Source organism: Mustela lutreola, chromosome 12 (genome assembly GCF_030435805.1).
Source record: "Mustela lutreola isolate mMusLut2 chromosome 12, mMusLut2.pri, whole genome shotgun sequence".
In the NCBI taxonomy this organism is placed as follows: Eukaryota; Metazoa; Chordata; class Mammalia; order Carnivora; family Mustelidae; genus Mustela; species Mustela lutreola.
Window position 1 is genome coordinate 9,797,674 of NC_081301.1, and position 20,195 is coordinate 9,817,868.

Sequence of the window (20,195 nt, forward strand, 5' to 3'; positions counted from 1 at the left end):
CAAGTAGAATCCACACTCTACATGGGGCTTGAGCTTAGCAATCCTCAGATCAAGAGTTATGTCGTCTTCTGACTATGCTAGCCAGGTGCCCCAGAATTTATAAATTACTGTGATAATTCCAAACTATAGCATTATCTACCTATTTTTAGAGGACAGTTGCCCCCCCCCCCAAACAAAAAGACTTTAGATTTAGAACAGTTACCATTAGCCTGTCTTTCTAACAGTAGACAAGCAAGTCGTTTATCTATTGTGGTGACTCCCAGCTGGTGGTAATGAAATTGTCATCAGTAAGAGATTTCTTACTTGTTTTAAAAAGTAGGAATATGTATCTATATTGTCTGAAACCAGTTTTACATTATTGAGATGCACGTTTGGAAGAAGGGGAATGTGGGACAGCTGGGTGGCTCAGTCAGTTGGGCATCTGCCTTCAGCTCAGGTTGTGATCTCAGCGTCTTGGGATGGCCCAGCATCAGGCTCATTGCCCAGGAGGGAGTCTGCTTCTCCCTCTCCCTGCCGCTCCACCTGCTTGTTCTCACTCTCTCTCTGACAAATAAATAAATAAAATCTTAAAACAAATGAAAGTAAAAGAAGGGGAATGCTTTTAGTAATTTATAAGAGAATTACAAAATCTGTCCTGGGAAAGATTTGTTACTGAATACAGTAGTAAGCAGAGTAGGAGAAATCCTACTGTTAACATACCGGAAAAGGAAGTTCTTTGAAATTCCTCAGTCTCCATCTTTTCAAATATGGTTTACTTACATGTTCATCAGTAGCTGACGTGGAGGCATGCCTGGCTGGCTCAGTCTTTAGGCTTCTGCCTCAGGTCATGATCCTAGGGTCCTGGGATCAAGCCCCGAGTCAGGGTACCTGCTCTGTGGGAGGCCTGCTTCTCCTTTTCCCATTTCCTCTGCTTGTGTTCCCTCCCTGGCTATCTTTCCCTCTGTCAAATAAATAAAATCTTTTTAAAAAAATAGCTGACATGTATTTCAGTGTTTCCTAAGAATTTTATCCAAATCAATGTCTCATGTACCTGCTATTACATATCTTATCTGCCTTTGTGACATATGACATTTAGTAAGAAGAGTTCGTGAGTTCAAGATATTTCTCTCATTATTGATTTTTCTTAATAACCAGTAACTGGGGCCCCTGGGTGGCTCAGCTGGTTAAGCGTCTGCCTTCAGCTCAGGTCATGATCCCAGGGTGCTAGGATAGAGCCCTGTGTCGGGCTCCCTGCTCAGCAGGAGAGTCTCCTTCTCTCTCTACCTCTTACCCCCCTCCCCCCGCCCATGCTCTCTCTCTCTCTCTCTCTCTCTCACTTGTTCTTTTTGTCTTTCTCAAAAAAAAAAGATAACAAATCTACAATTGTCATATAGATGGCCACAAAATTCTTTTAGTTTTAAAAAGAGGTTCTGAAAATGTTGGAAACCACTGGACTAGATATCTTTGGAGCTATTTCTAGCTCTGATATGTGGAAAAGGAACTGTGGCTTAAGGAGGGAGTGTATGTTAGGATGTGTGTGAAGAGTATCGCAGAGCATGCTGGTGAAATCCACAGGGCTTTGGCTGGTTTCTAGTCATTCCTTTTTTTTTCCCCCCTACATACCCCAGGGGTTTGATTCATCTTTTTTCTAAGAGTCATTTGGTAATCTGTTGTTCTCTCTGCCCATAAAGCCTTCTCTGAAAGAGCATGCAGGTGCCTCAGCTTTCCCTTACTTTGTTAGCTCTGAAAGCATTTGATGATTTTTCAATTTCAAGGGTTTTTACTGCCAGTAACAATAGAGAATGAAATGAATGAATAAAATCATATGCATTTTAGAACTTAGAATTTTATTAAAAATAAGAGGTTCCCCTAAACTTCATTGAAGAATAAATGAGTAGAACTCAATTTTCTAGTAGTTGCTGGAATAAAGGCAATAAACTAAGTGATGTCCGAAGTTTCTTCCAACTCAAACATCTTTAATTTTCAGAGAGAAATTACTCACTTTCCCTCATTTTGTCACGGTCTTATTCTGGGAAGTACATAACCATCTTTTCTTCTCTTCTCTATCGTTAGGCCCTGAAGATAATCACTTATAGGCCATTGAATTCATTTTATCACAGAGGAGGAGAAGCTCCAGGTTATTGTTTTTAGTCTCTCCCTCTTTTTTTTTTTTTTTTTTTTTTAAGATTTTATTTATTTGACCCAAAGAGGGAGAGTACAAGCAGGGGGAGTGGCAGACAGAGAGGAAGGGAGAAGCAGGCTTCCCACTGAGCAGGCAGCCTGACTCAGGGCTCCATCCCAGGACTCTGAGATCATGACCTGAGCCAAAGGCAGGAGCTTAACCGACTGAGCCACCCAGGCCCCCTGTTGCCTTTTTTTTTTTTTTTTTCTTTTTTAAAATTTTTATTTATTTATTTTTAAAAGATTTTATTTATTTTATTTATTTGACAGAGATCACAAGTAGGCAGAGAGGCAGACAGAGAAACAGAGGGAAGCAGGCTCCCCGCTGAGCAGAGAGCCCAATGTGGGGCTTGATCCATGACCTGAGCCGAAGGCAGAGGCTTTAACCCACTGAGCCACCCAGGTGCCATACCTGTTGCTTTTTGCAGGAAAAGTCTACTTAATAAAATCCAATAAACACTATTAACAACAACAGAAAAAACCCCAACACTATTAACAAAAAATCAACTTTGATATAAACTGACACATAACCTTCCATTATTGTAATAGCCTGTGTTTCCTAAAGATACCAGCAATGCCAGGTTCATTCTGCATTTCTCCTCACATTGTGACCTTGACACTTGTCCCACACGCTGTTGAAGTTTGTGTCCCCATCCCTTAACCACAGCTGGCCTTTGTAACTGTCTCCATCAAAAGAGCATGGCTCAGGCAAAACTGTGCAACTCATGGGGCTAGGTCATAGAAATGCCATGTGCTTCTACCTTCCTCTCTTGGGTTACTTACTTTCAGAACCAAGTTCCCAAGCTGTGCTATGAGGGCTCAAGTGAGACTCCGTGTGGGAGAAATTAAAGCTCCTGGCCCTCAGCCCCAGCTGAGTTCCCAGCTGACATCTAGCCTCAGCTTGCCAGCTGTGTGAGTGAGCCATCCTAAAAGCGGATCCTAATCCTCCAGATCCCCATCATACAGCCCCAGTGGTGCCCGTGTAGAGAAGAGCTGTCCCTGCCAAGCCCTACCCAGCTGCAGATTCACAAATACAAGTGAAGACGGTTGTTTCAAGCCACCAAGTTATACAGCAGAGGATGACTGAATTGGCCTTCCATTCTGCCAGAGCTTAGAGAAGAGAACCTTCTATGTATTAAAGTGCTTCATTGTAGAAACAAAACCTATTTCCACCTTCAGGAGTGTTGTTAGCATCATAAAAGAAGAAAAAGAGATTCCGTGTCCTCTTCCCTTAGAGATTTTTTTATCTCCTAGGCTTTCATTTTATGTATTTATTAAATTATGGGTCTTTTTAATTAAAGAATACTGCAGAATTGCAAATGGTGGAAGTACTACCCCCGCCCAGATAACTCCATTCTTATGTACTTCTAATATGGAATGTCGTGTGCATGTTAATAATGGGCAGTGACTTTGGAATCATTCAGGCGACGTACGGGACCTTGGATAGCAACATCCTCTCTGTAACTGTTTCTTCTCTGCAATGGTATCTACTTTAGATGGTTGTTGTAAGTCTTCCGTGCTATATACATACGAAGTGTTTACATAGTGCCTGTCACACAATCTTGGCTCTTCAGTACTACTGCTAGTCACTATTACTATTACTGGCATTTTTACTTTTAGACAAGGGAGGGGAAGGATAACCAGCAGGAAGATTGCAGTCTGAAATGATGGAGTGAATATTCCTGAGAAGAAGTTAGGGACAGAGGGATGTTGGGAAGTCTAAAGCGACTAAAGAATGAATAAGCATGTTTGAGATTTTTATAAGGCTTAAAATTGCAGTTACGAGGTGAAGACCTGAGGGACTCCTTTGGGAAAAAAAGATTAAGGAGAAGGTGATGAAGAAATTTCAGAATCAGGTTGGGCTGGTGCCAGTTTTTGGACTTCTTGGTGATGGTTGGCATTTACTGATCTATTAGCCAGCGATTTCTCATACATATTACCTGTTGTCACCAGTTCATTTTTTAACAAGCCCTTTACATTTATTAATGAATACTTTAATGCAACAAATGTTTGGATCCTAAGTATTCGGTTCAACTATTTGTTTCCATCAGTTCTTAATTGTTTAGTGTTCAGGCTGGTCACAGAGTAGAGTCAATGACCTAAATGGGAGGAGGGGACTGAGGGAAGATAACTTAATTCCCAGGGTGCTCGTTGGTCCTTATTAGCAGGTCAGGTTAATGTTTGTTACTTTGTTAGAAGACAAAGGATGAATACCCAACTTTTGTATCAACATGGACAGGAGTGGAAGAGATTATGCTGTGTGAAATAAATCAAGCAGAGGAGAGTCAATTATCATATGGTTTCACTTATTTGTGGAGCATAAGGAATAACATGGAGGACATTGGGAGATGGAGAGGAGAAGGGTGTTGGGGAAAATTGAAGAGGGAGATGAACCATGAGAGACTGTGGACTCTGAAAAACAAACTGAGGTTTTTGGATAGGAGAGGAGGGGGGGTTGGGTGAGCCTGGTGGTGGGTATTAAGGCAGGCACATATTGCATGGAGCACTGGGTGTGGTGCATAAGCAATGAATTCTGGAACACTGAAAAGAAATAAAATAAAATAAAAATCTGAGGAAAACTTGAAAGGATATAATGACAACACACACATAATGTGAAAGATGGGGTCTCTTCTATACGCCATCTGAAATCATGTATTTTGTAATTGACCAATTAAATAAGTGAAGGGCTGATAGCCCAAAACTGGAAGTACAGAAGGGCTCTGCTTATAAGTGGTTCATCTGTAGATTGTATGTATATGGACTTGAATGAATAACAACCTCACACTCTTCCTTACCCCTGCAAAAATACATACATAAATAAATAAACAGCAAAAAAAAAAAAAAAAGAAAAGAAAAAAAAAGACAAATGGCAATTGTTCCCATTTACAAATAGAGAAACTGGGGCTCAGGAGAGTAAAGTGATTTACCTAGAGTAATACAGCTAGGAAGTAGCTCAAGCAAGACAAAACTCAGTTTTTCTGTCTCTGTGATATTTTTGCAGTTACAGAGTGAAATAATGACATTGGCATTTTGGAGATAATGTCCTATGAGGGTTTTATTAAAGTCCTATAAGTAAAAGGAAAACAGTTCTTGAAGTGTATGTCTTCTAGTTTCAGATGCTTCAAATTTCCTCAAGCTGTTAAAACTATTATTTTTAATTTTTTCATTTTCTATAATTGACATAGTGTAGTTTATCAGATATTCCTCTCCAATGGCTAAGGTGATTAGGTAAAATTAGTTGTTTGGGAGAACCTAGTGCAATTTTACCTTTAAACATCTAAGAAAATAAAGAGCCTTAAGAATGAAAAGAATCTGTTTCCAGACAGCATATGCTGTTATAAGTCTCTTAGATAAAAGATTTAAAGGTAGAAATGATGTAAGTGATGTTACTTAATTTTCCTGGATAACAAACAACCTTGTGCTCAAGACTAGATGATGGATAAGTAATTTGAAATGTTACAAAGTGGAGAGGTACCTGGGTGGCTCAGTTGCTTAAGCTTCTTTTTTTAAAAGATTTTATTTATTTATTTATTTATTTGGGAGAGAGAGAGAGAGAGAATGAGCAGGGTGTAGGGGTAGAGGGAGAGGGACAAGCAGACTCCCTCCTGAGCAGGGATCTGGATGTGGGGCTCCATCCTGGGACCCTGAGATCATTATCTGAGCTTAGAGTAGACGCTTAACCAACTGAGTCCTATTACTATTTTTTTAAAGTAAACTCTACCCCCAAGATGGGGCTCAAACTCAGTACCCTGAGATCAATGGTCACATGTTCTACCTACTGAGGCAGCCAGGTGCCCCAACATTTTTTTAGGTAGAGAGGGAGAGTGGGGAGGGAGCAGGCTCAGTCCCAGGACCCTGAGATCATGACCTGAGCTGAAAGCAGAGGCTTTAACCCACTGAGCCACCCTGGTGCCTCTCTTCATCTCTTTTTTTAAAGATTCAGTTCATGGGACACCTGGGTGGCTCAGTTGGTTGGGCTTCTGCCTTTGGCTCAGGTCATGATCCCGAGGTCTTGGGATCGAGCCCTGCATTGGGCTCCTTGCTTGGCGAGGAGCCTGCTTTTCCCTCTCCCTCTGCTGCTTGTTCTCTCTCTCTCTCTGTCATATAAATAAATAAAATCTCTAAAGAAAATAAAGATTTTATTCATTAGAGAGAGAGAGAGTATGTGTACAAGCATGACCGGAGGGGGAGGGCAGAACAGAGGGAGAGGGAGAGGCAGGGAGCGTGATGCGGGCGGGACTGGAATCCAAGCCTGGGAGATCAGGACCTGAGCTGCAGTCAGATGCCCAACTGACTGAGCCACCCAGGTGCCCTGGATTTTTTCTTTTTTAATACTTTGTGTTAGGGGTGCTGGGGTGGCTCTGTGGGTTAAGCCTCTGCCTCTGGCTCGGGTCGTGGTCCCGGGGTCCTGGGATCAGGCCCCACATCGGGCTCTCTGCTCAGCGGGGAGCCTGCTTCCCCCTCTCTCTCTGCCTGCCTCTCTGCCTACTTGTGCTTTCTCTCTGTCAAATAAATAAAAATAAAATCTTAAAAAAAAAACCAACAACTTTGTGTTATGTCCCAGCATTACCTTTTTTTTTTTTTTCCTGCAATTGTTCTAGTTTGGCCTGTGGGTACTCTTCAGTTTGTTGCTGTGTCCCTTTGACGTACTCCTATCATTTTGGGTTAAAAAAAATTTTTTTTTATTTTGATGCTTCCTTGCTCTTTGGCACAAGATGCTCCAGGGTCATCATGTGTATTTCTTGCCTCAGTCATAGAATCAGACATTTCTCCAAGGAACCCTGTTTGCTTCTATTGGAGCATGGTATTAAAAACCAAAATCTGGGGTCACGTGACTGGCTCAGTTGGTAGAACATGCGGCTTATGATCTCAGGGTCATGAGTTCAAGCCCCATGTTGGGCATGGAGCCTACTCAAAGGAAAAAAAAAGTCAAAATCTAGGTTCTGAGTATGCTTGTTCCTATTAGGGAACAATGTGGTATTAATAAGCATTCTTCTGATGACTAATGAAGTCATGTATCTTTATACATGTTTACTGGGTTTTTGTATGTCCTGTTTTTCATGTGACAAGCCTGTTCAAGAATTTTATTCAGTGGCTGAGCTATAGTTATGACAGAGACTGTATGGCCTACAAAGCCTAAAATATTTACTATTTAGCCCTTTACAGAAAAAGGTTGCTTTACACTTATAGTTATGATAGCTGTTTTAATGTCAGTTCTGGGTTGGTTTTGATTGGTTGATTTTTCTCATTATCACTGGTCATATTTTCCTGTTCCTCTGAATACCTAGTAATATTTGTTTGGATGCCAGACATTGTGGAGGGACTGGAGTTTTGTTTGATTTTAGGGTTTTTTTTCCTCCTTATATATTTCTGGAGATTTTTTCTGGTATGCAGTTAAATTATATAGAAATATTTTGATCCTTTTGGGTATTGGTTTTAAGTTTTGTTGGGTGGGGCCAAAGCAACAGCGCTTTCAGTTCTAGGACTTAACATTCTTTACTTGTGGCAAGACTTTGTGGAATACTCTACCAGGAAATTACAAGGTTTTCTAAGTCTGGCTGATGGGAATAGGTGCTATTGTTGGCTTTGTAAACTCTAGGCACTGTTCCGTCAATTACTCTTGGATGATTTTTTCCTTCTGTGTTTGATAGTTTTCTTGGATGCATGGGCCAGTGTGTACTCAGTGGAACACTTTTTAGAGGGACTCCCCACAAATCTCTAGTATTTTCTCTCTGTTTAGCTTTTTCGTCTAGAGTATTCTACTCTGAACTCTAGCAACCTTCATCCTCCTGGACTCCAGCTCCATCTTCTCAATTTAGGACATTCCTTGGGCTCTGCCTGGGCTCCTCTTCCCTGTGCCACACCCAGGAAATGCTAAGCGGTAAGCCGGGGCAATTGTAGGATTCACTTTTTTGTCCTCAGAGATGACTGTTTTTTTTTTGTTGCCTGATGTACAGTTACCTGAAAAACTAGTCTGTTGTCTAAACTATTTTGTCTGCGTTCTTTTGGTTGTTTAATGTAAGGGGGTCAGTCTGGTCCTGGTTACTTTATCTTGACTAGAAGCAGAAGTCTTTGAGATCTTTTTAAAAATCCTGAATGGGTGTTTAATCTCATCAGATGTTACTTCTCTGTCTGTCGAGATGATCATGTGATTTTTTTTCTTCTCTTTTTTTTCTGGTACTGTGTGTTGAATTACATTGATTTTTTTCCCTAATGTTAAATCAAGCTCTCATTTTTGGGATAAACTATTTTGTCATGATACATTATCTTTTTTATATATTATTATATATACTTTAGAGGAACTAGTATATTTTTTAGAGTTTTTGCATCTGAATTTACATTCATATACTGCCCTTCTTCAGATTTTGACATCAAGGCTATCCTGGTTCATAAGGTGGGTTGGGAAACATTCCTTCCTTTTCTCTAGAAAACGTTTGTTAATATTGGTGCTTTTTCTCCATAAATGGTTAGAAAAATCCTCTGGTGAAGCCATGTGGTGATTTCATTAGGGAAACTGTTTATTAACAGTTTATTTCTTTAATAGGCTATTTATTTAATAGACACAGGACCATTCAGATTTTTTATTTGTTTGCGTTTGAGTTTTTGTCAGCTGATTTTCTAAGAAGAAAAATGATCTGCTCAAGGTCATAGATCTAATAATGAATAAATCTTCCAAGCCTGTGCTTTTCCAGACTTTGTCATACCAGCATAATCTATACTTTTAAATTTGTATACTTTTATCTTCTACTGTAGATTATAAACTAGCAGGCAAGTTCTATCTCTGATAAAATTTAGTATCACTGGAGGATTAGGGCCAAATAGATATTTAAATTAAATTGAAGCACACTTGGGGTTTGTATTGAGATTTTAAAAGGAGAGACCTTGATTTAAGTAGCCATTTCACTACTTCATTTGAACTCTTTCAGTCTCTAAAAGGTACATTTTACCTCTTTGGTAGTGGATTGTTGTTGGTTAGAACACACATTGAAGGAAAAGGTGGGAGTAGTATAGTTCTTACACTTTAGAAGTAACATTCGTACTGTTGCATTTATTTTTCTAGATTTTGGTTTTATTTTTATTTCCTAAAACCTAGTAGGGTAAGTTATCTGTCTGTAATTCTAGGGCAATTAAAAGAAAAAAAAAAAAAAAACCTCTAATTCAGAATATCACTTACCGGGGCACCTGGGTGGCTCAGTGGGTTAAGCTGCTGCCTTCAGCTCAGGTCATGATCTCAGGGTCCTGGGATCGAGTCCCACATCGGGCTCTCTGCTCAGCAGGGAGCCTGCTTCCTTCTCTCTCTCTCTGCCTGCCTCTCTGCCTACTTGTGATCTCTCTCTTTCAAATTAAAAAAAAAAAAAAAAAAGAATATGACTTACCAAAGCCATTTTTAAATATCTGTTCAAGAGAGATTGTAACTAAGATTCTATTATCAGGGAAGATTCAGTGAATATGTAACATTTCAATACCATAAATTGTGTCCATCTTGTTACAGTAGACTTAGTCTAAGATTCACATGTTGGGGAAGAATGTGAGTTTGAGTGGAGAGGGTTCAGTTGAAGGTCTGTTTCTATAAAGTATGTAGTCCATTGCCAAAAGAAATATTACCTAGCAGCAATTTACATGTGCCAAGAAAGGCCAGGAAAGTCTTGTATTAGAAATTGTACAGGGGAGCTGTCAGACTAGATCCCTGAGGATGTCAGGCAGGAAATAAAGCTTACAGTGCTAAAAATTTTTACTGGATAGCTGGGCAATTGGAAATAAATATTCCAATGCTTGTATTTTTTATCATGCTTTTATGTTGACTAGGCAGTTGAGAATTGCAATTAGGTAATTTAAACTGTTTAAAAAATTAAAACCAAACAAAGATTTTTCTAAGATTATATTAAGTATTATTTTCTTTTTCCTGCGTAGTGTTTTATTCTGAGATTAGGTTTGGAAATGTATTGGGAGAGGGCCTTTAAGTTCTTAGGAATAAAATACAGTAAATAAACAATTTCCTGGGGCGCCTGGGTGGCTCAGTGGGTTAAGCCACTGCCTTCGGCTCAGGTCATGATCTCAGGGTCCTGGGATCGAGTCCCGCATCGGGCTCTCTGCTCAGCAGGGAGCCTGCTTCCTTCTCTCTCTGCCTGCCTCTCTGCCTACTTGTGATCTCTGCCTGTCAAATAAATAAAATCTTAAAAAAATAAATAAATAAAAAATAAACAATTTCCTTTTCAATGCTCAAAGTGGAAATACAGAAAATGTAAATAAGTAATTGTGCCAAAGTATTTATCTGTGGTTTTTTTAATTTCTAGAATACATTTCCCTTTTCTACTGTACACATTCAGATATATTTATAGAAATTTCAAGCTTAAGGGACTTTTTTTTTTTTTTGACAGAGAGAGATCACAAGTAGGCAGAGAGGCAGACAAAGAGAGAGGGGGAAGCAGGCTCCCCACTGAGCAGAGAGCCCGATGCAGGGCTGGATCCCAGGACCCTGAGATCAAGACCTAAGCCGAAGGCAGCGGCTTAACCCACTGAGCCACCCAGGTGCCCAAGGGACTTTTTTTTTTTAAAGATTTTAATTTATTTGAGAGAGAGAGAGGCAAGGGGAGAAGTAGGCTCTCTGCTCAGCAGGGAGCCCAATGTGAGACTTGATCCCAGAACCCTGGGATCACTACCTGAGTCTCAGGCAGATGCTTAACCAACTGAGCCAACCAGATACCCCTAGCTTTAAGGGACTTTTAAGGTAGGTACAGTTGAAATATGAGTAACTTGCCCAGTGTCATGAAGGAGGGTAAGAACACTTGTTGCACTTGGGGAAATGGAGTCTGGTTTACTAAGTTACTTGAAATTTCAAATATATGGTGATAACCTTGCTTTTCTCGCCACCTCATGGCTTCTAAATGTTGGTGTATCAGCTTTTGGTTCACTACCAGCAAAGGAAAAACTGTCAAAGCGGGGCACCTGGGTGGCTCAGTGGATTAAGCCACTGCCTTCAGCTCAGGTCATGATCTCAGGGTCCTGGGATCCAGCCCTGCATCGGGCTCTCTGCTCAGTGGGGAGCCTGCTTCCCTCTCTCTCTTTGTCTGCCTCTCTGCCTACTTGTGATCTCTCTGTCAAATGAATGAATAAAATTAAAAACAAAACAAAACAAAAACTGTCAAAGCTCTTTGAAAACCATTATTATTCAGAAAACAAAAACAGTATTGACAGTTTAAATCAAATAAGAGTAGTTTTAGGTTCTCTAAATTGAGAGAAGGTTATTTAAGAAATTATAAGTTTTCTAGGCTGCTTCTACTTAACATGCTCTCTTCCATTATGAGTGCCCCTTGACATTCACAGATAGGTTTTAAACTAATGTTAGGAAACACTACAAGGGATAGAGATGGTCCTGTGATTTCAGTTTAGGAGGTCTTTGTGTGTGATTTAAAATGTTTTCTAGGGCAGGACTGAAAATCCGTCTGGTTCACTTCTGGGCCATAGAATGTTGATAATAATTATTGTAAAAATGCATACAGTTTATAACAACATTAAAGAACTTTCTGAAGACAAAAAATGTGCCACTTAATGTGAGAAAAATTTCTTCTTACAGTGAAGTATTTTATTCATTTTTATTTTGTTAAAATTTTTTAAAAAGATTTTATTTATTTATTTGACAGAGAGAGATCACAAGTAGGCAGAGAGGCAGGCAGAGAGAGAGGGGGAAGCAGACTCCCCACTAAGCAGAGAGCCCGATGCAGGACTTGACCCCAGGACCCTGGGACCATAACCTGAGCCGAACTCAGTGGCTTTAACTCACTGAGCCACCCAGGCGCCCCTATTTTGTTAAATTTTTTATTAAGTAGGCTCCACACTGGGCTTGGAACCCAGTATGTGGCTTGAACTCATGACCCAGAGATCAAGACCTGGGCTGAGATCAAGAGGTGGGTGTTTAACCAACTGAACCACCCAGGTGCCCCCAGAGAAGTATTATTTTGGGCTCAAACTGCAGCTGCATTATAGCCCATCCAGCAGAGGCAGCATCAAATCACAGTTAAGAGCTCCAGCTTTGCGCCTTGCTCTGGACTGTCCAGCAGGTTCCCTCACTTGCGTATGTCTCATTTTCTTTGACTGTAAAGTACTGTGTCCTTCATGTACTTTGTTTTGAGGATTACATGAATACTTGTGAATTGCTTAGAATAGTGCTTCCCATGGTAAGTACTCTGCAGATGTTAGCTCTTATTATTACTGTCATAACATGCGAAGCTCTTAGAATCTGGCTTAGTCAGTATTCAGTAAATGCTAGCTCTTACTGTTCTTAGGAGGTTTTAGTCAGTATGTAATAGGCTTTAGGTTCTTGAAGTAAATTCAGCGGTTTAAACTAGCCTTTTCCAAAGTGTAAAGCTGTAATTCAGTATTCTGCAAACCACTCTCACAGTGGTAAGTATTTTCTTCCCTTTCTTAGTCTTTTATAAAATACTTTACCCGTCCCTGATCTCTGGAGACAACCCAGAAGTCCCATCTAGTCAGCACTGGGCTGAAGGTCTTGACTGTTGTGATCGTTTCTGTGTCAGACCTGATGTAGTCTCCGCGTTGCTTTCTGACTGTGGTTCTCTCTGAGCTCATCCCCCACTCGCAGTGCTGAGGGCTGGGGCAGGGACGGGATGACGGCAGGAGACAGTCCCCTTCTCCTCGTCTTCTGTCGTCCTTCCCTCACCTTTTCATCCCTTTGTCTCCTTTGTCCTTTCCTTCCCTTTTGCTTCCGCATTTGCTATTTCCGGCACTGTTTTAAGTTCTGATGGGAAATCTATCTCTTCTACTCATTTTCTTTTCTTGGGTCAATCATTTTCCTTTTAAGCTTACCCTTTTGTATTTTATCTTTGAGTTCTTAGTTCATGGAGTTCATTTTTTTCTTCTTTTCTCTCTTTTTTATTTTTATTTTTATTTTTTTAAAGATTTTATTTTATTTATTTGACAGAGAGAAATCACAAGTAGATGGAGAGGCAGGCAGAGAGAGAGAGAGGGAAGCAGGCTCCCTGCCGAGCAGAGAACCCGATGCGGGACTCGATCCCAGGACCCTGAGATCATGACCTGAGCTGAAGGCAGCGGCTTAACCCACTGAGCCACCCAGGCGCCCTCTCTCTTTTTTTAAAGATTTTATTTTATTCATTTGTCAGAGGGAGACACAGCTAGAGAGGGAACACAAGCAGGGGGAGTGGGAGAGGGAGAAGCAGGCTTCCAGCTGGGCAGGGAGCCCAATGTGGGGCTCGATCCCAGGACCCTGGGATCATGACCTGAATTGAAGGCAGACGCTTAATGACTCAGCCACCAGGCGCCTCAAGTTCATTCTTTTCTTAATTTTCTTCATTTACTCCACGAATGAGAAGAAATGTACGTGGGTTATGTACTTTTCATCTGTATGTTGAATATTACATTTCTTAGCCTATTTTTATATTTTACATAATTTTGTATTGGTCTCAAATCTAACATTCCACTCTTTTAATAGATTAAAATTCTGTTTCTGTCACTACTTTTTAGACTTTCTGCATTTTATTTTATCATTTGAGACTTAATTTTCTTATTTTTAAAAGGTACTTCATAAGATCTTCTTCCCAATGTTATTATAAATTTAGATTAACTTGCTTAAAAATGATGCAATTCCATATGTATTTACATTTCTTCTGACATTAAAAAAGCAGAAAAGGTTAAGGCTAAAAATAAAAAGAGTGATAGAGAACAGAATAGCTGATCAGAGATTTAATAAAATTTTGATGATAGAAACTTGATAGAGGAAAAAGTAACTGACATAGTAGGACAGAGAAATGTTATTACCCTTTAGGTAATATCTTTAGGACCTGAAGATGTGGTGCCTGTAAGAAGCACACTAATTCTCTCCACAAATTTCTCAAGTGGCACCAGGTATTTCAGAGGTGGGAGTGAGACATTGAACTGAAAATGGGGCATTGGTTCAAAGTCTCTTGACTGAAATGTTGAATCTCCAGGGCCGCTGCCTTATACTGTGCAGCCAGACAACTGCCTGCCCTCCACCCCTCTAATATTCAGAAATCAAATGTGACCAGGGGTGGGGGCCTCTGAATTGGAGAGATTTCAGGCTGGAGTGACACATGGGATGGGAAATGGGGACTAGCTGTATAGCGAACAGTGGACCTACAACCTCTCACTTCATCTCCAAATATACTGTGGCTCCTGACCACTGGGACCAGATTTGTGTGGCTAATTCAGGAGATTGAAGGGTTATTTTTTAGAGAAACTGAAGAAGACTCAAAGAAAATACTTTCTCATACTGACATTTAAGGCTCTCTAATGAAAGAGCTATTTCCTGTAGGGAAGCTCTCTGATTGAAAACACTGTCTATACACCAGGGATGCCATTCGCATCTTTCAGGGCCTCGTTCTTAAATAGTAACAGACAATTACTAAGGATCATGAGACAGGAAAAAACCTTCAACATGAACAACAGAGTCCAAAGTGAACACATTGCATGGAAGGATCTGGTGGAAATAGAGGTAGGGTAGGGCTTAGAGTAAAGATATGAAATGAAAAAATAATGGGGCACCTAGACAGTTGGTTAAGTGTCCAACTCTTGGTTTTAGGTCAGGTTGTGGTCTTGGGGTCCTGGGGTCAAGCCCCGTTTTGGGGCTTTCTCATAGAGAAAAGGACTTACAAAATGAGAACTGGATTCTTTGAAGAAGGAATGATTTAGAAATGAAAAAACTTTTGGATATATGTAACTGTGGCAGCTCAAATTAAAACAAATCAGAACCAAATATTTTTTAAAAAATGGTTAGAACCAAGTGAAGTTGAAGAAATCTCCCAGAAACTAGAAGGAAAAGACGGTGTAGAAAGTAAGAGAAAAACAGCTTTTTGAAGAAGACATGGTTGTGGCTACAGTGGAGCTTCGTCAGCCCTGCTTCTGCTCCCGACTCCTCAGCTGTTCACTCTTCTTGAGGAACAAGTTGGTCAGGAAGCCATGCCATGGCCATGGCTTTTAGATTACTTATTTGTTTATATTTTAGGATTTATTTATTTTAGAGAGAATGTGTGCAAGCAGTGGGGAGGGGCAGAGAGAAAGGGAGAATCCCAAGCATACTCACCACTGAGGTGGTGCTCAACCCAACGACCCCACGGTCATGACCCCAGCCAAAATCAAGAGCTGGATGCCCAGCCAACTGTGCAACCCAGGTACCCCATGTCCATGGCTTTAAAAAACGCCTGAAGGACACCCATGGAACCACAGGTTGTGACTCACTGAATTAGAATGACTCTAACCAGCCATAGCATAAAACCTTTGAGGCAGTTGTGTGCCGATTTGATCAGAGGTACGAAGGAAAAGAATCTCAGGGTGCAAAGATCAGTTCAGATGCCTGTCAAGACTGAGAAGCACGGCCAGGAAAACTCCTTGTGGTGACTATTCTAAGACGTGGGATCATTTTCAGATGAGGACCCAGAAGGAATGCGTTGATTGGCACTATCCTTCTGAGGTGGTTATGTAGATGACTTCCCTTGGTATTGAGCCAGGAGTTCAGGTTGAAGTTGCTGTTGCACTTGTTTGATTCAACCCTTTTAATAAATTGATTATCAGTTGTTAGAAGAAAAGAAAGAAGAGATGAGACACTTACAAAGTTAATTGAGGAGGTCCAATGACAGACTAATGGATACTGAAAAGACAGCCCACAGAATGTTGGGAATTGATTTGCAATCATATATCTGATAAGGGACTTCAACCCAGAATGTAAAAAAACCAAACCAAACCAAACAACCCCTCAACTATACAAAAGCAAATAACTCAATTTATAAATGACCAAAGGATCTGAATAGACATTTCTCTAAGGAAGATACATAAATGGCCAATAAGCTTATGAGAAGTTGCTCAACATCATTATTTATTAGGGAATGCAGATCAAAACAACAATGAGATACTGCATCATGCCCATGGCCGTGATTTGTAATAAAAGAGAAAGACAGTTTCAAGTGTTGATGAGGACATGAAGAACCCTCATTACATTGCAGGTAGGACTGTAAAATGATGTATTCACTTTAGCAAACAGTTTGGTAATTCTGTAAAAAGTTGAGAGCAAGGAGTTACCACATGACCCAGCAATTCCATTTCTATGTATACACTCAACAAAATGAAAACATATGTTCATGCAAAAACTTGTACAGATTTTCAAGGCAGTGTTAGTCATAATAGCCAAAAAAGTGGAAACAACCCAATTGTTTATTGCCTGATATTTGGGCAAATGTGGTGTGGTATATCCATACAGTCAACTATTATGCAGTCATAAAAGAAATTAACTACTGATACATGCTTCACCATTGATCAATCTTCAAAAGAAACATGATGTTGGGATTGAGTCCCCGCATTGGGCTTTCTGCTCAGCAGGGAGCCTGCTTCCCCCTCTCTCTCTGCCTGCCTCTGCCTACTTGTGATCTCTCTGTCAAATAAATAAATAAAATCTTAAAAAAAAAAAAAAAAAAAGGAAACATGATGTTAAGTAAAGGAAGCCAGTCACAAAAGTCCACGTACTATATGATTCCATTTAAATGAAATACCCCGTAGAGGCAAATCCATGTAGACAAAAGAGATTAATGGTTGCCAGGGTAGGCGGAAATGGGGAGTGACTGGATGGATATGAGATTTCTTTTTGGGGTGATGAAAATGTTCTGGAATTAGATAGTGGTGATTGATGTAGAATTTTTGGGAACATACTAAAAACCCCTGAGTTACACACTTTTTTTTTTTTTTTAAGATTATTAAGTTTATTTACTTAGAGCAAGTGAGAGAGAGAGAGCACAAGCTAGTGGGGAGGGGCATAGGAGAAAGAGAAGGAGAAACAGACTCCCAGCTGAGCAGGGAGCCCAGTGATGAGGAGGGAGCCTGAGGGAGCCTGACACGGGACTCAGTTCCAGGACTTTGGGATCATGAGCTGAACTGAAGGCAGGTGCTTAACCAACTGAGCCACTCAGGTGCCCCTGAGGTACACACTTGAAAGAGGTTATACACTTTATGGCATGTGAGTTGTATCTCAACTAAGCTGTTACTTAAAAATCCTGTGTGTTATGAATGGCTTACTCTAATGACTAATAAGAGATTATTTTGTGATAAAATATGAATTGGAATCATAAAGTAATTAACCACCTCCAGATTGGGTGATGACTGAGAAACAGTTGAGAAAAAATATTGCATGAGTCTCCAGCAGACACCAAGTAAAACTTGGGACTTATGTGGTAGCTACTGTATAGCCAAACACAGGGTAATATTTTTGTTGTTTAGGCTAAATTTTGGGAGGTATGACATCTTGGTATAAACTTGAAAGTGATTGTTAGTTTGAAATGTGTATTTTATTCTTGTAACAGGTTTATACTTAGGCAGGTTAAAACGATTGTAGGGGTACCTGGGTGGCTGAGTGGATTAAAGCCTCTGCCTTTAGCTCAGGTCATGATCTCAGGGTCCTGGGATCGAGCCCTGCATCGGGCTCTCGGCTCAGAAGGGAGCCTGCTTCCCCCACTCCCCACTCTGTTTGCCTGCCTCTCTGCCCACTTGTGATCTCTCTCTCTCTGTGTCAGATAAATAAATAAAATCTTAAAAAAAAGAAAACAATGATTGTAAAACTAGAAGGTGACAAAGTAGAAACTGTCCCTTTAGTTCCAGTTCATTGTCAAATCCTTCACCAAACCCATAGAACTGTTTTGGCCATAAATGGCCTCCCTTGTTGCCTAGATAGTAGATGCTCTCTTTTGGGAAACAACATGAATTACTTTCAAAAAAGTGTTTGGTGGTTTTGCCAGATTGGTTTAGGTCAGTATTTTCATCTTATACTTGTCATTTGCTGTTTTTGATGAATATCTGTTTTAAAAAATAATTGAGCCATGACCTGGGTTTTTAGAAGTGTACCAACGGTACTATGGTAATTTTATACAAACATTTCCCTGGCTTTATCAGCTTTCATTTATTGCTAGTCTGTGCTAGATTTTAATGTGATAATGGAGGTCAGAAGTTATACTCATGTGATTATCCACTCTGCAATTTCCTTTAATCATTTAAAAACAGATGTAATTTTGCAGTGTGATTTGACCCAAGAGGTTATGTTATTTGAAGTAATATTAAAGCCCTCCTAACTTTGTGAAGATGGATGCTCAGCTGGTTCATTCGGGAAAACATTTCACAAAGGGCCAATTAAACATTTGTGTCAGCTCTAGTTGGTAGATTCTTCGAGATAATTATCTTAAAGCAATTTTAGCTTTATGTTGTAACAAATAGTGCAAAGAATTTCTGTAAAGTATACTGCTAGAAACTTCATTTTGCAGCATTTGTGAATTTTTTGTTTGTTTTTCATTTAATGTGTTGAGAGCTGGCAAAGACGATCTGACAGGCAGAATTAGAAATCTTTTGGGGGTGGTGGTGACGTGTTTGGATTCCAAAGCCTAGAGCCTAGAGGAAGTGATGGCAAGAGTAGAACTGTAAACCTCAAAATGCCAGTAACTTCAGATGCATTCAAGACTTTTCTCCCTAAGATTTGGAGTTAACTCTTTGAAAGTAGTTACACCCAGGTGATGCGTGTACCTCATACTAGAGATTCTGTTGTTTTTCCAGTTACTTCTGCCAGATGGATTTTAATACATACGGAAGAATATGATGTCAAGTCTTTTGTACTTTAGATTAGAATGATTTTGTCCTCTTGTCTGCCTGAAGAGCCCATTGGAATCTCTCCTTAGTGACCAGCTTTATTTTTTTCATTGTATTTTCTAAGTGTCCATTTCTACTTACGGTAATAATCCTGGTAGGATGCATATTACCAGCTGTATATGAAGGTGTAGCTATATGGAGCATAAAATTAGACATGCTTCCTGCCTTTGGCTCACAATCTAAATTTAGTAGGCGAGAATCTCCTTTCCTAGATGTCATTAAAAATAGAAGATACCCATCTGTCTGGAATGGTTTAGATACAATTCTGCCTACAGGCTTGGAGATGAACTATATAATGATGACTCTCTTTTAGTCCTAGAATTCTTGGAAAAATATCTTCTTTAATACAGAGGCCAAGAGTGTACACAGCTTACAGTTTTGACCTTAAATGATCCTGTAAGTTTGTGAAAATCAGGAAGATCTAAGAGAATTAAACTTTGAGGAGAAATGTAAAAGATAAGATGAAACAGTAGCACTTGGTTAAGAAAATTGGCTCTGAAGTGAAAACCAGTTATGATCTGATACTTAGGATTTGCTAGCTATAAGAGAACTACCGAACTCCTCTGAGATTTTGTAACTTCATTTATAATGTTGAAATAGTGAGGCTTATTTCATAGAGTTGTTGAGTACGTTAAATTAGTTAGTTTGTAAAGTGCTTTCTTCAGTGTCTGGTGTGCATAAGGTATTTTTTTGGTGGTAGTTATTATTGTTTATTGTAATAAACAAATTCTGATCCCCCCCCCCCCCCCCCAAATTCTGCTATCTTGCTCTTAACAGATCTTACTTTGGAACTCAGAATATAATGGGGTCAGAGATAAACAGAGAATTCCTAGGCATTTTTGGAGTGATGGAAATCATTTATAGGAGTACTGAAAGTCACCCCCCAAGGACTGCTTACATTTTGGGGTGACAGAAGACACAGGGAAATAGAGAACACTACCAATGAGGTGAGAAGACAACCGGGAGAGTGTGTCACATAATTCAAGACATAGGCTACTCCCCAGGGCACAGATTTTCTTCAGAAGTTAATAAAAAAAAAATAATAATAAACAAAACACAAAAACCAAAGTCCACAATAAAACAAACAAAAAGGAAAAAGTTTATTCAAAATATTGTCAACCATAGGTGATGGCAGGTAATGACCAAACCCTGGGGGAACCACTTAACTGGGCAAATGGGAGGTCTTGGTCTTTGAGAGAATAGAGAAATGGCTGTAGACCCAGATTTTATTGGGCGGAAAAATCAATGTGAGGTGAAGAAAAGTAGAGGCCCTAAGTACAAGATGGACTCTTATGAAAATTTAGTTGTATAGAGGAGAGGGATAAACTTAAGAGGGTTGAGAAAGGGTTTGGGTTTGTTTGTTTTGT

The 20,195-nt window shown here is 39.9% G+C and overlaps 1 protein-coding gene and 1 pseudogene across 4 annotated transcripts in view; both read left to right on the forward strand.

The window, feature by feature from the left end:
- Positions 1 to 20,195, forward strand: part of SCAI (suppressor of cancer cell invasion) — a 134,650-nt gene that overhangs the window by 19,597 nt on the left and 94,858 nt on the right. The window contains exon 1 of one of the 4 annotated variants that reach the window (XM_059142321.1): positions 3,047 to 3,643. The exons of 2 other annotated variants lie outside the window; for them this stretch is intronic. In XM_059142321.1, coding sequence (XP_058998304.1) covers positions 3,549 to 3,643 — 95 coding nt within the window. In that variant the 5' untranslated portion in view covers positions 3,047 to 3,548. Of the gene's footprint in view, positions 1 to 3,046; positions 3,666 to 20,195 lie in introns of those variants that run through there. One more of the 4 variants, XM_059142322.1, reaches the window with a different exon arrangement.
- Positions 15,337 to 16,036, forward strand: LOC131812597 (small ribosomal subunit protein uS10-like; annotated as a pseudogene).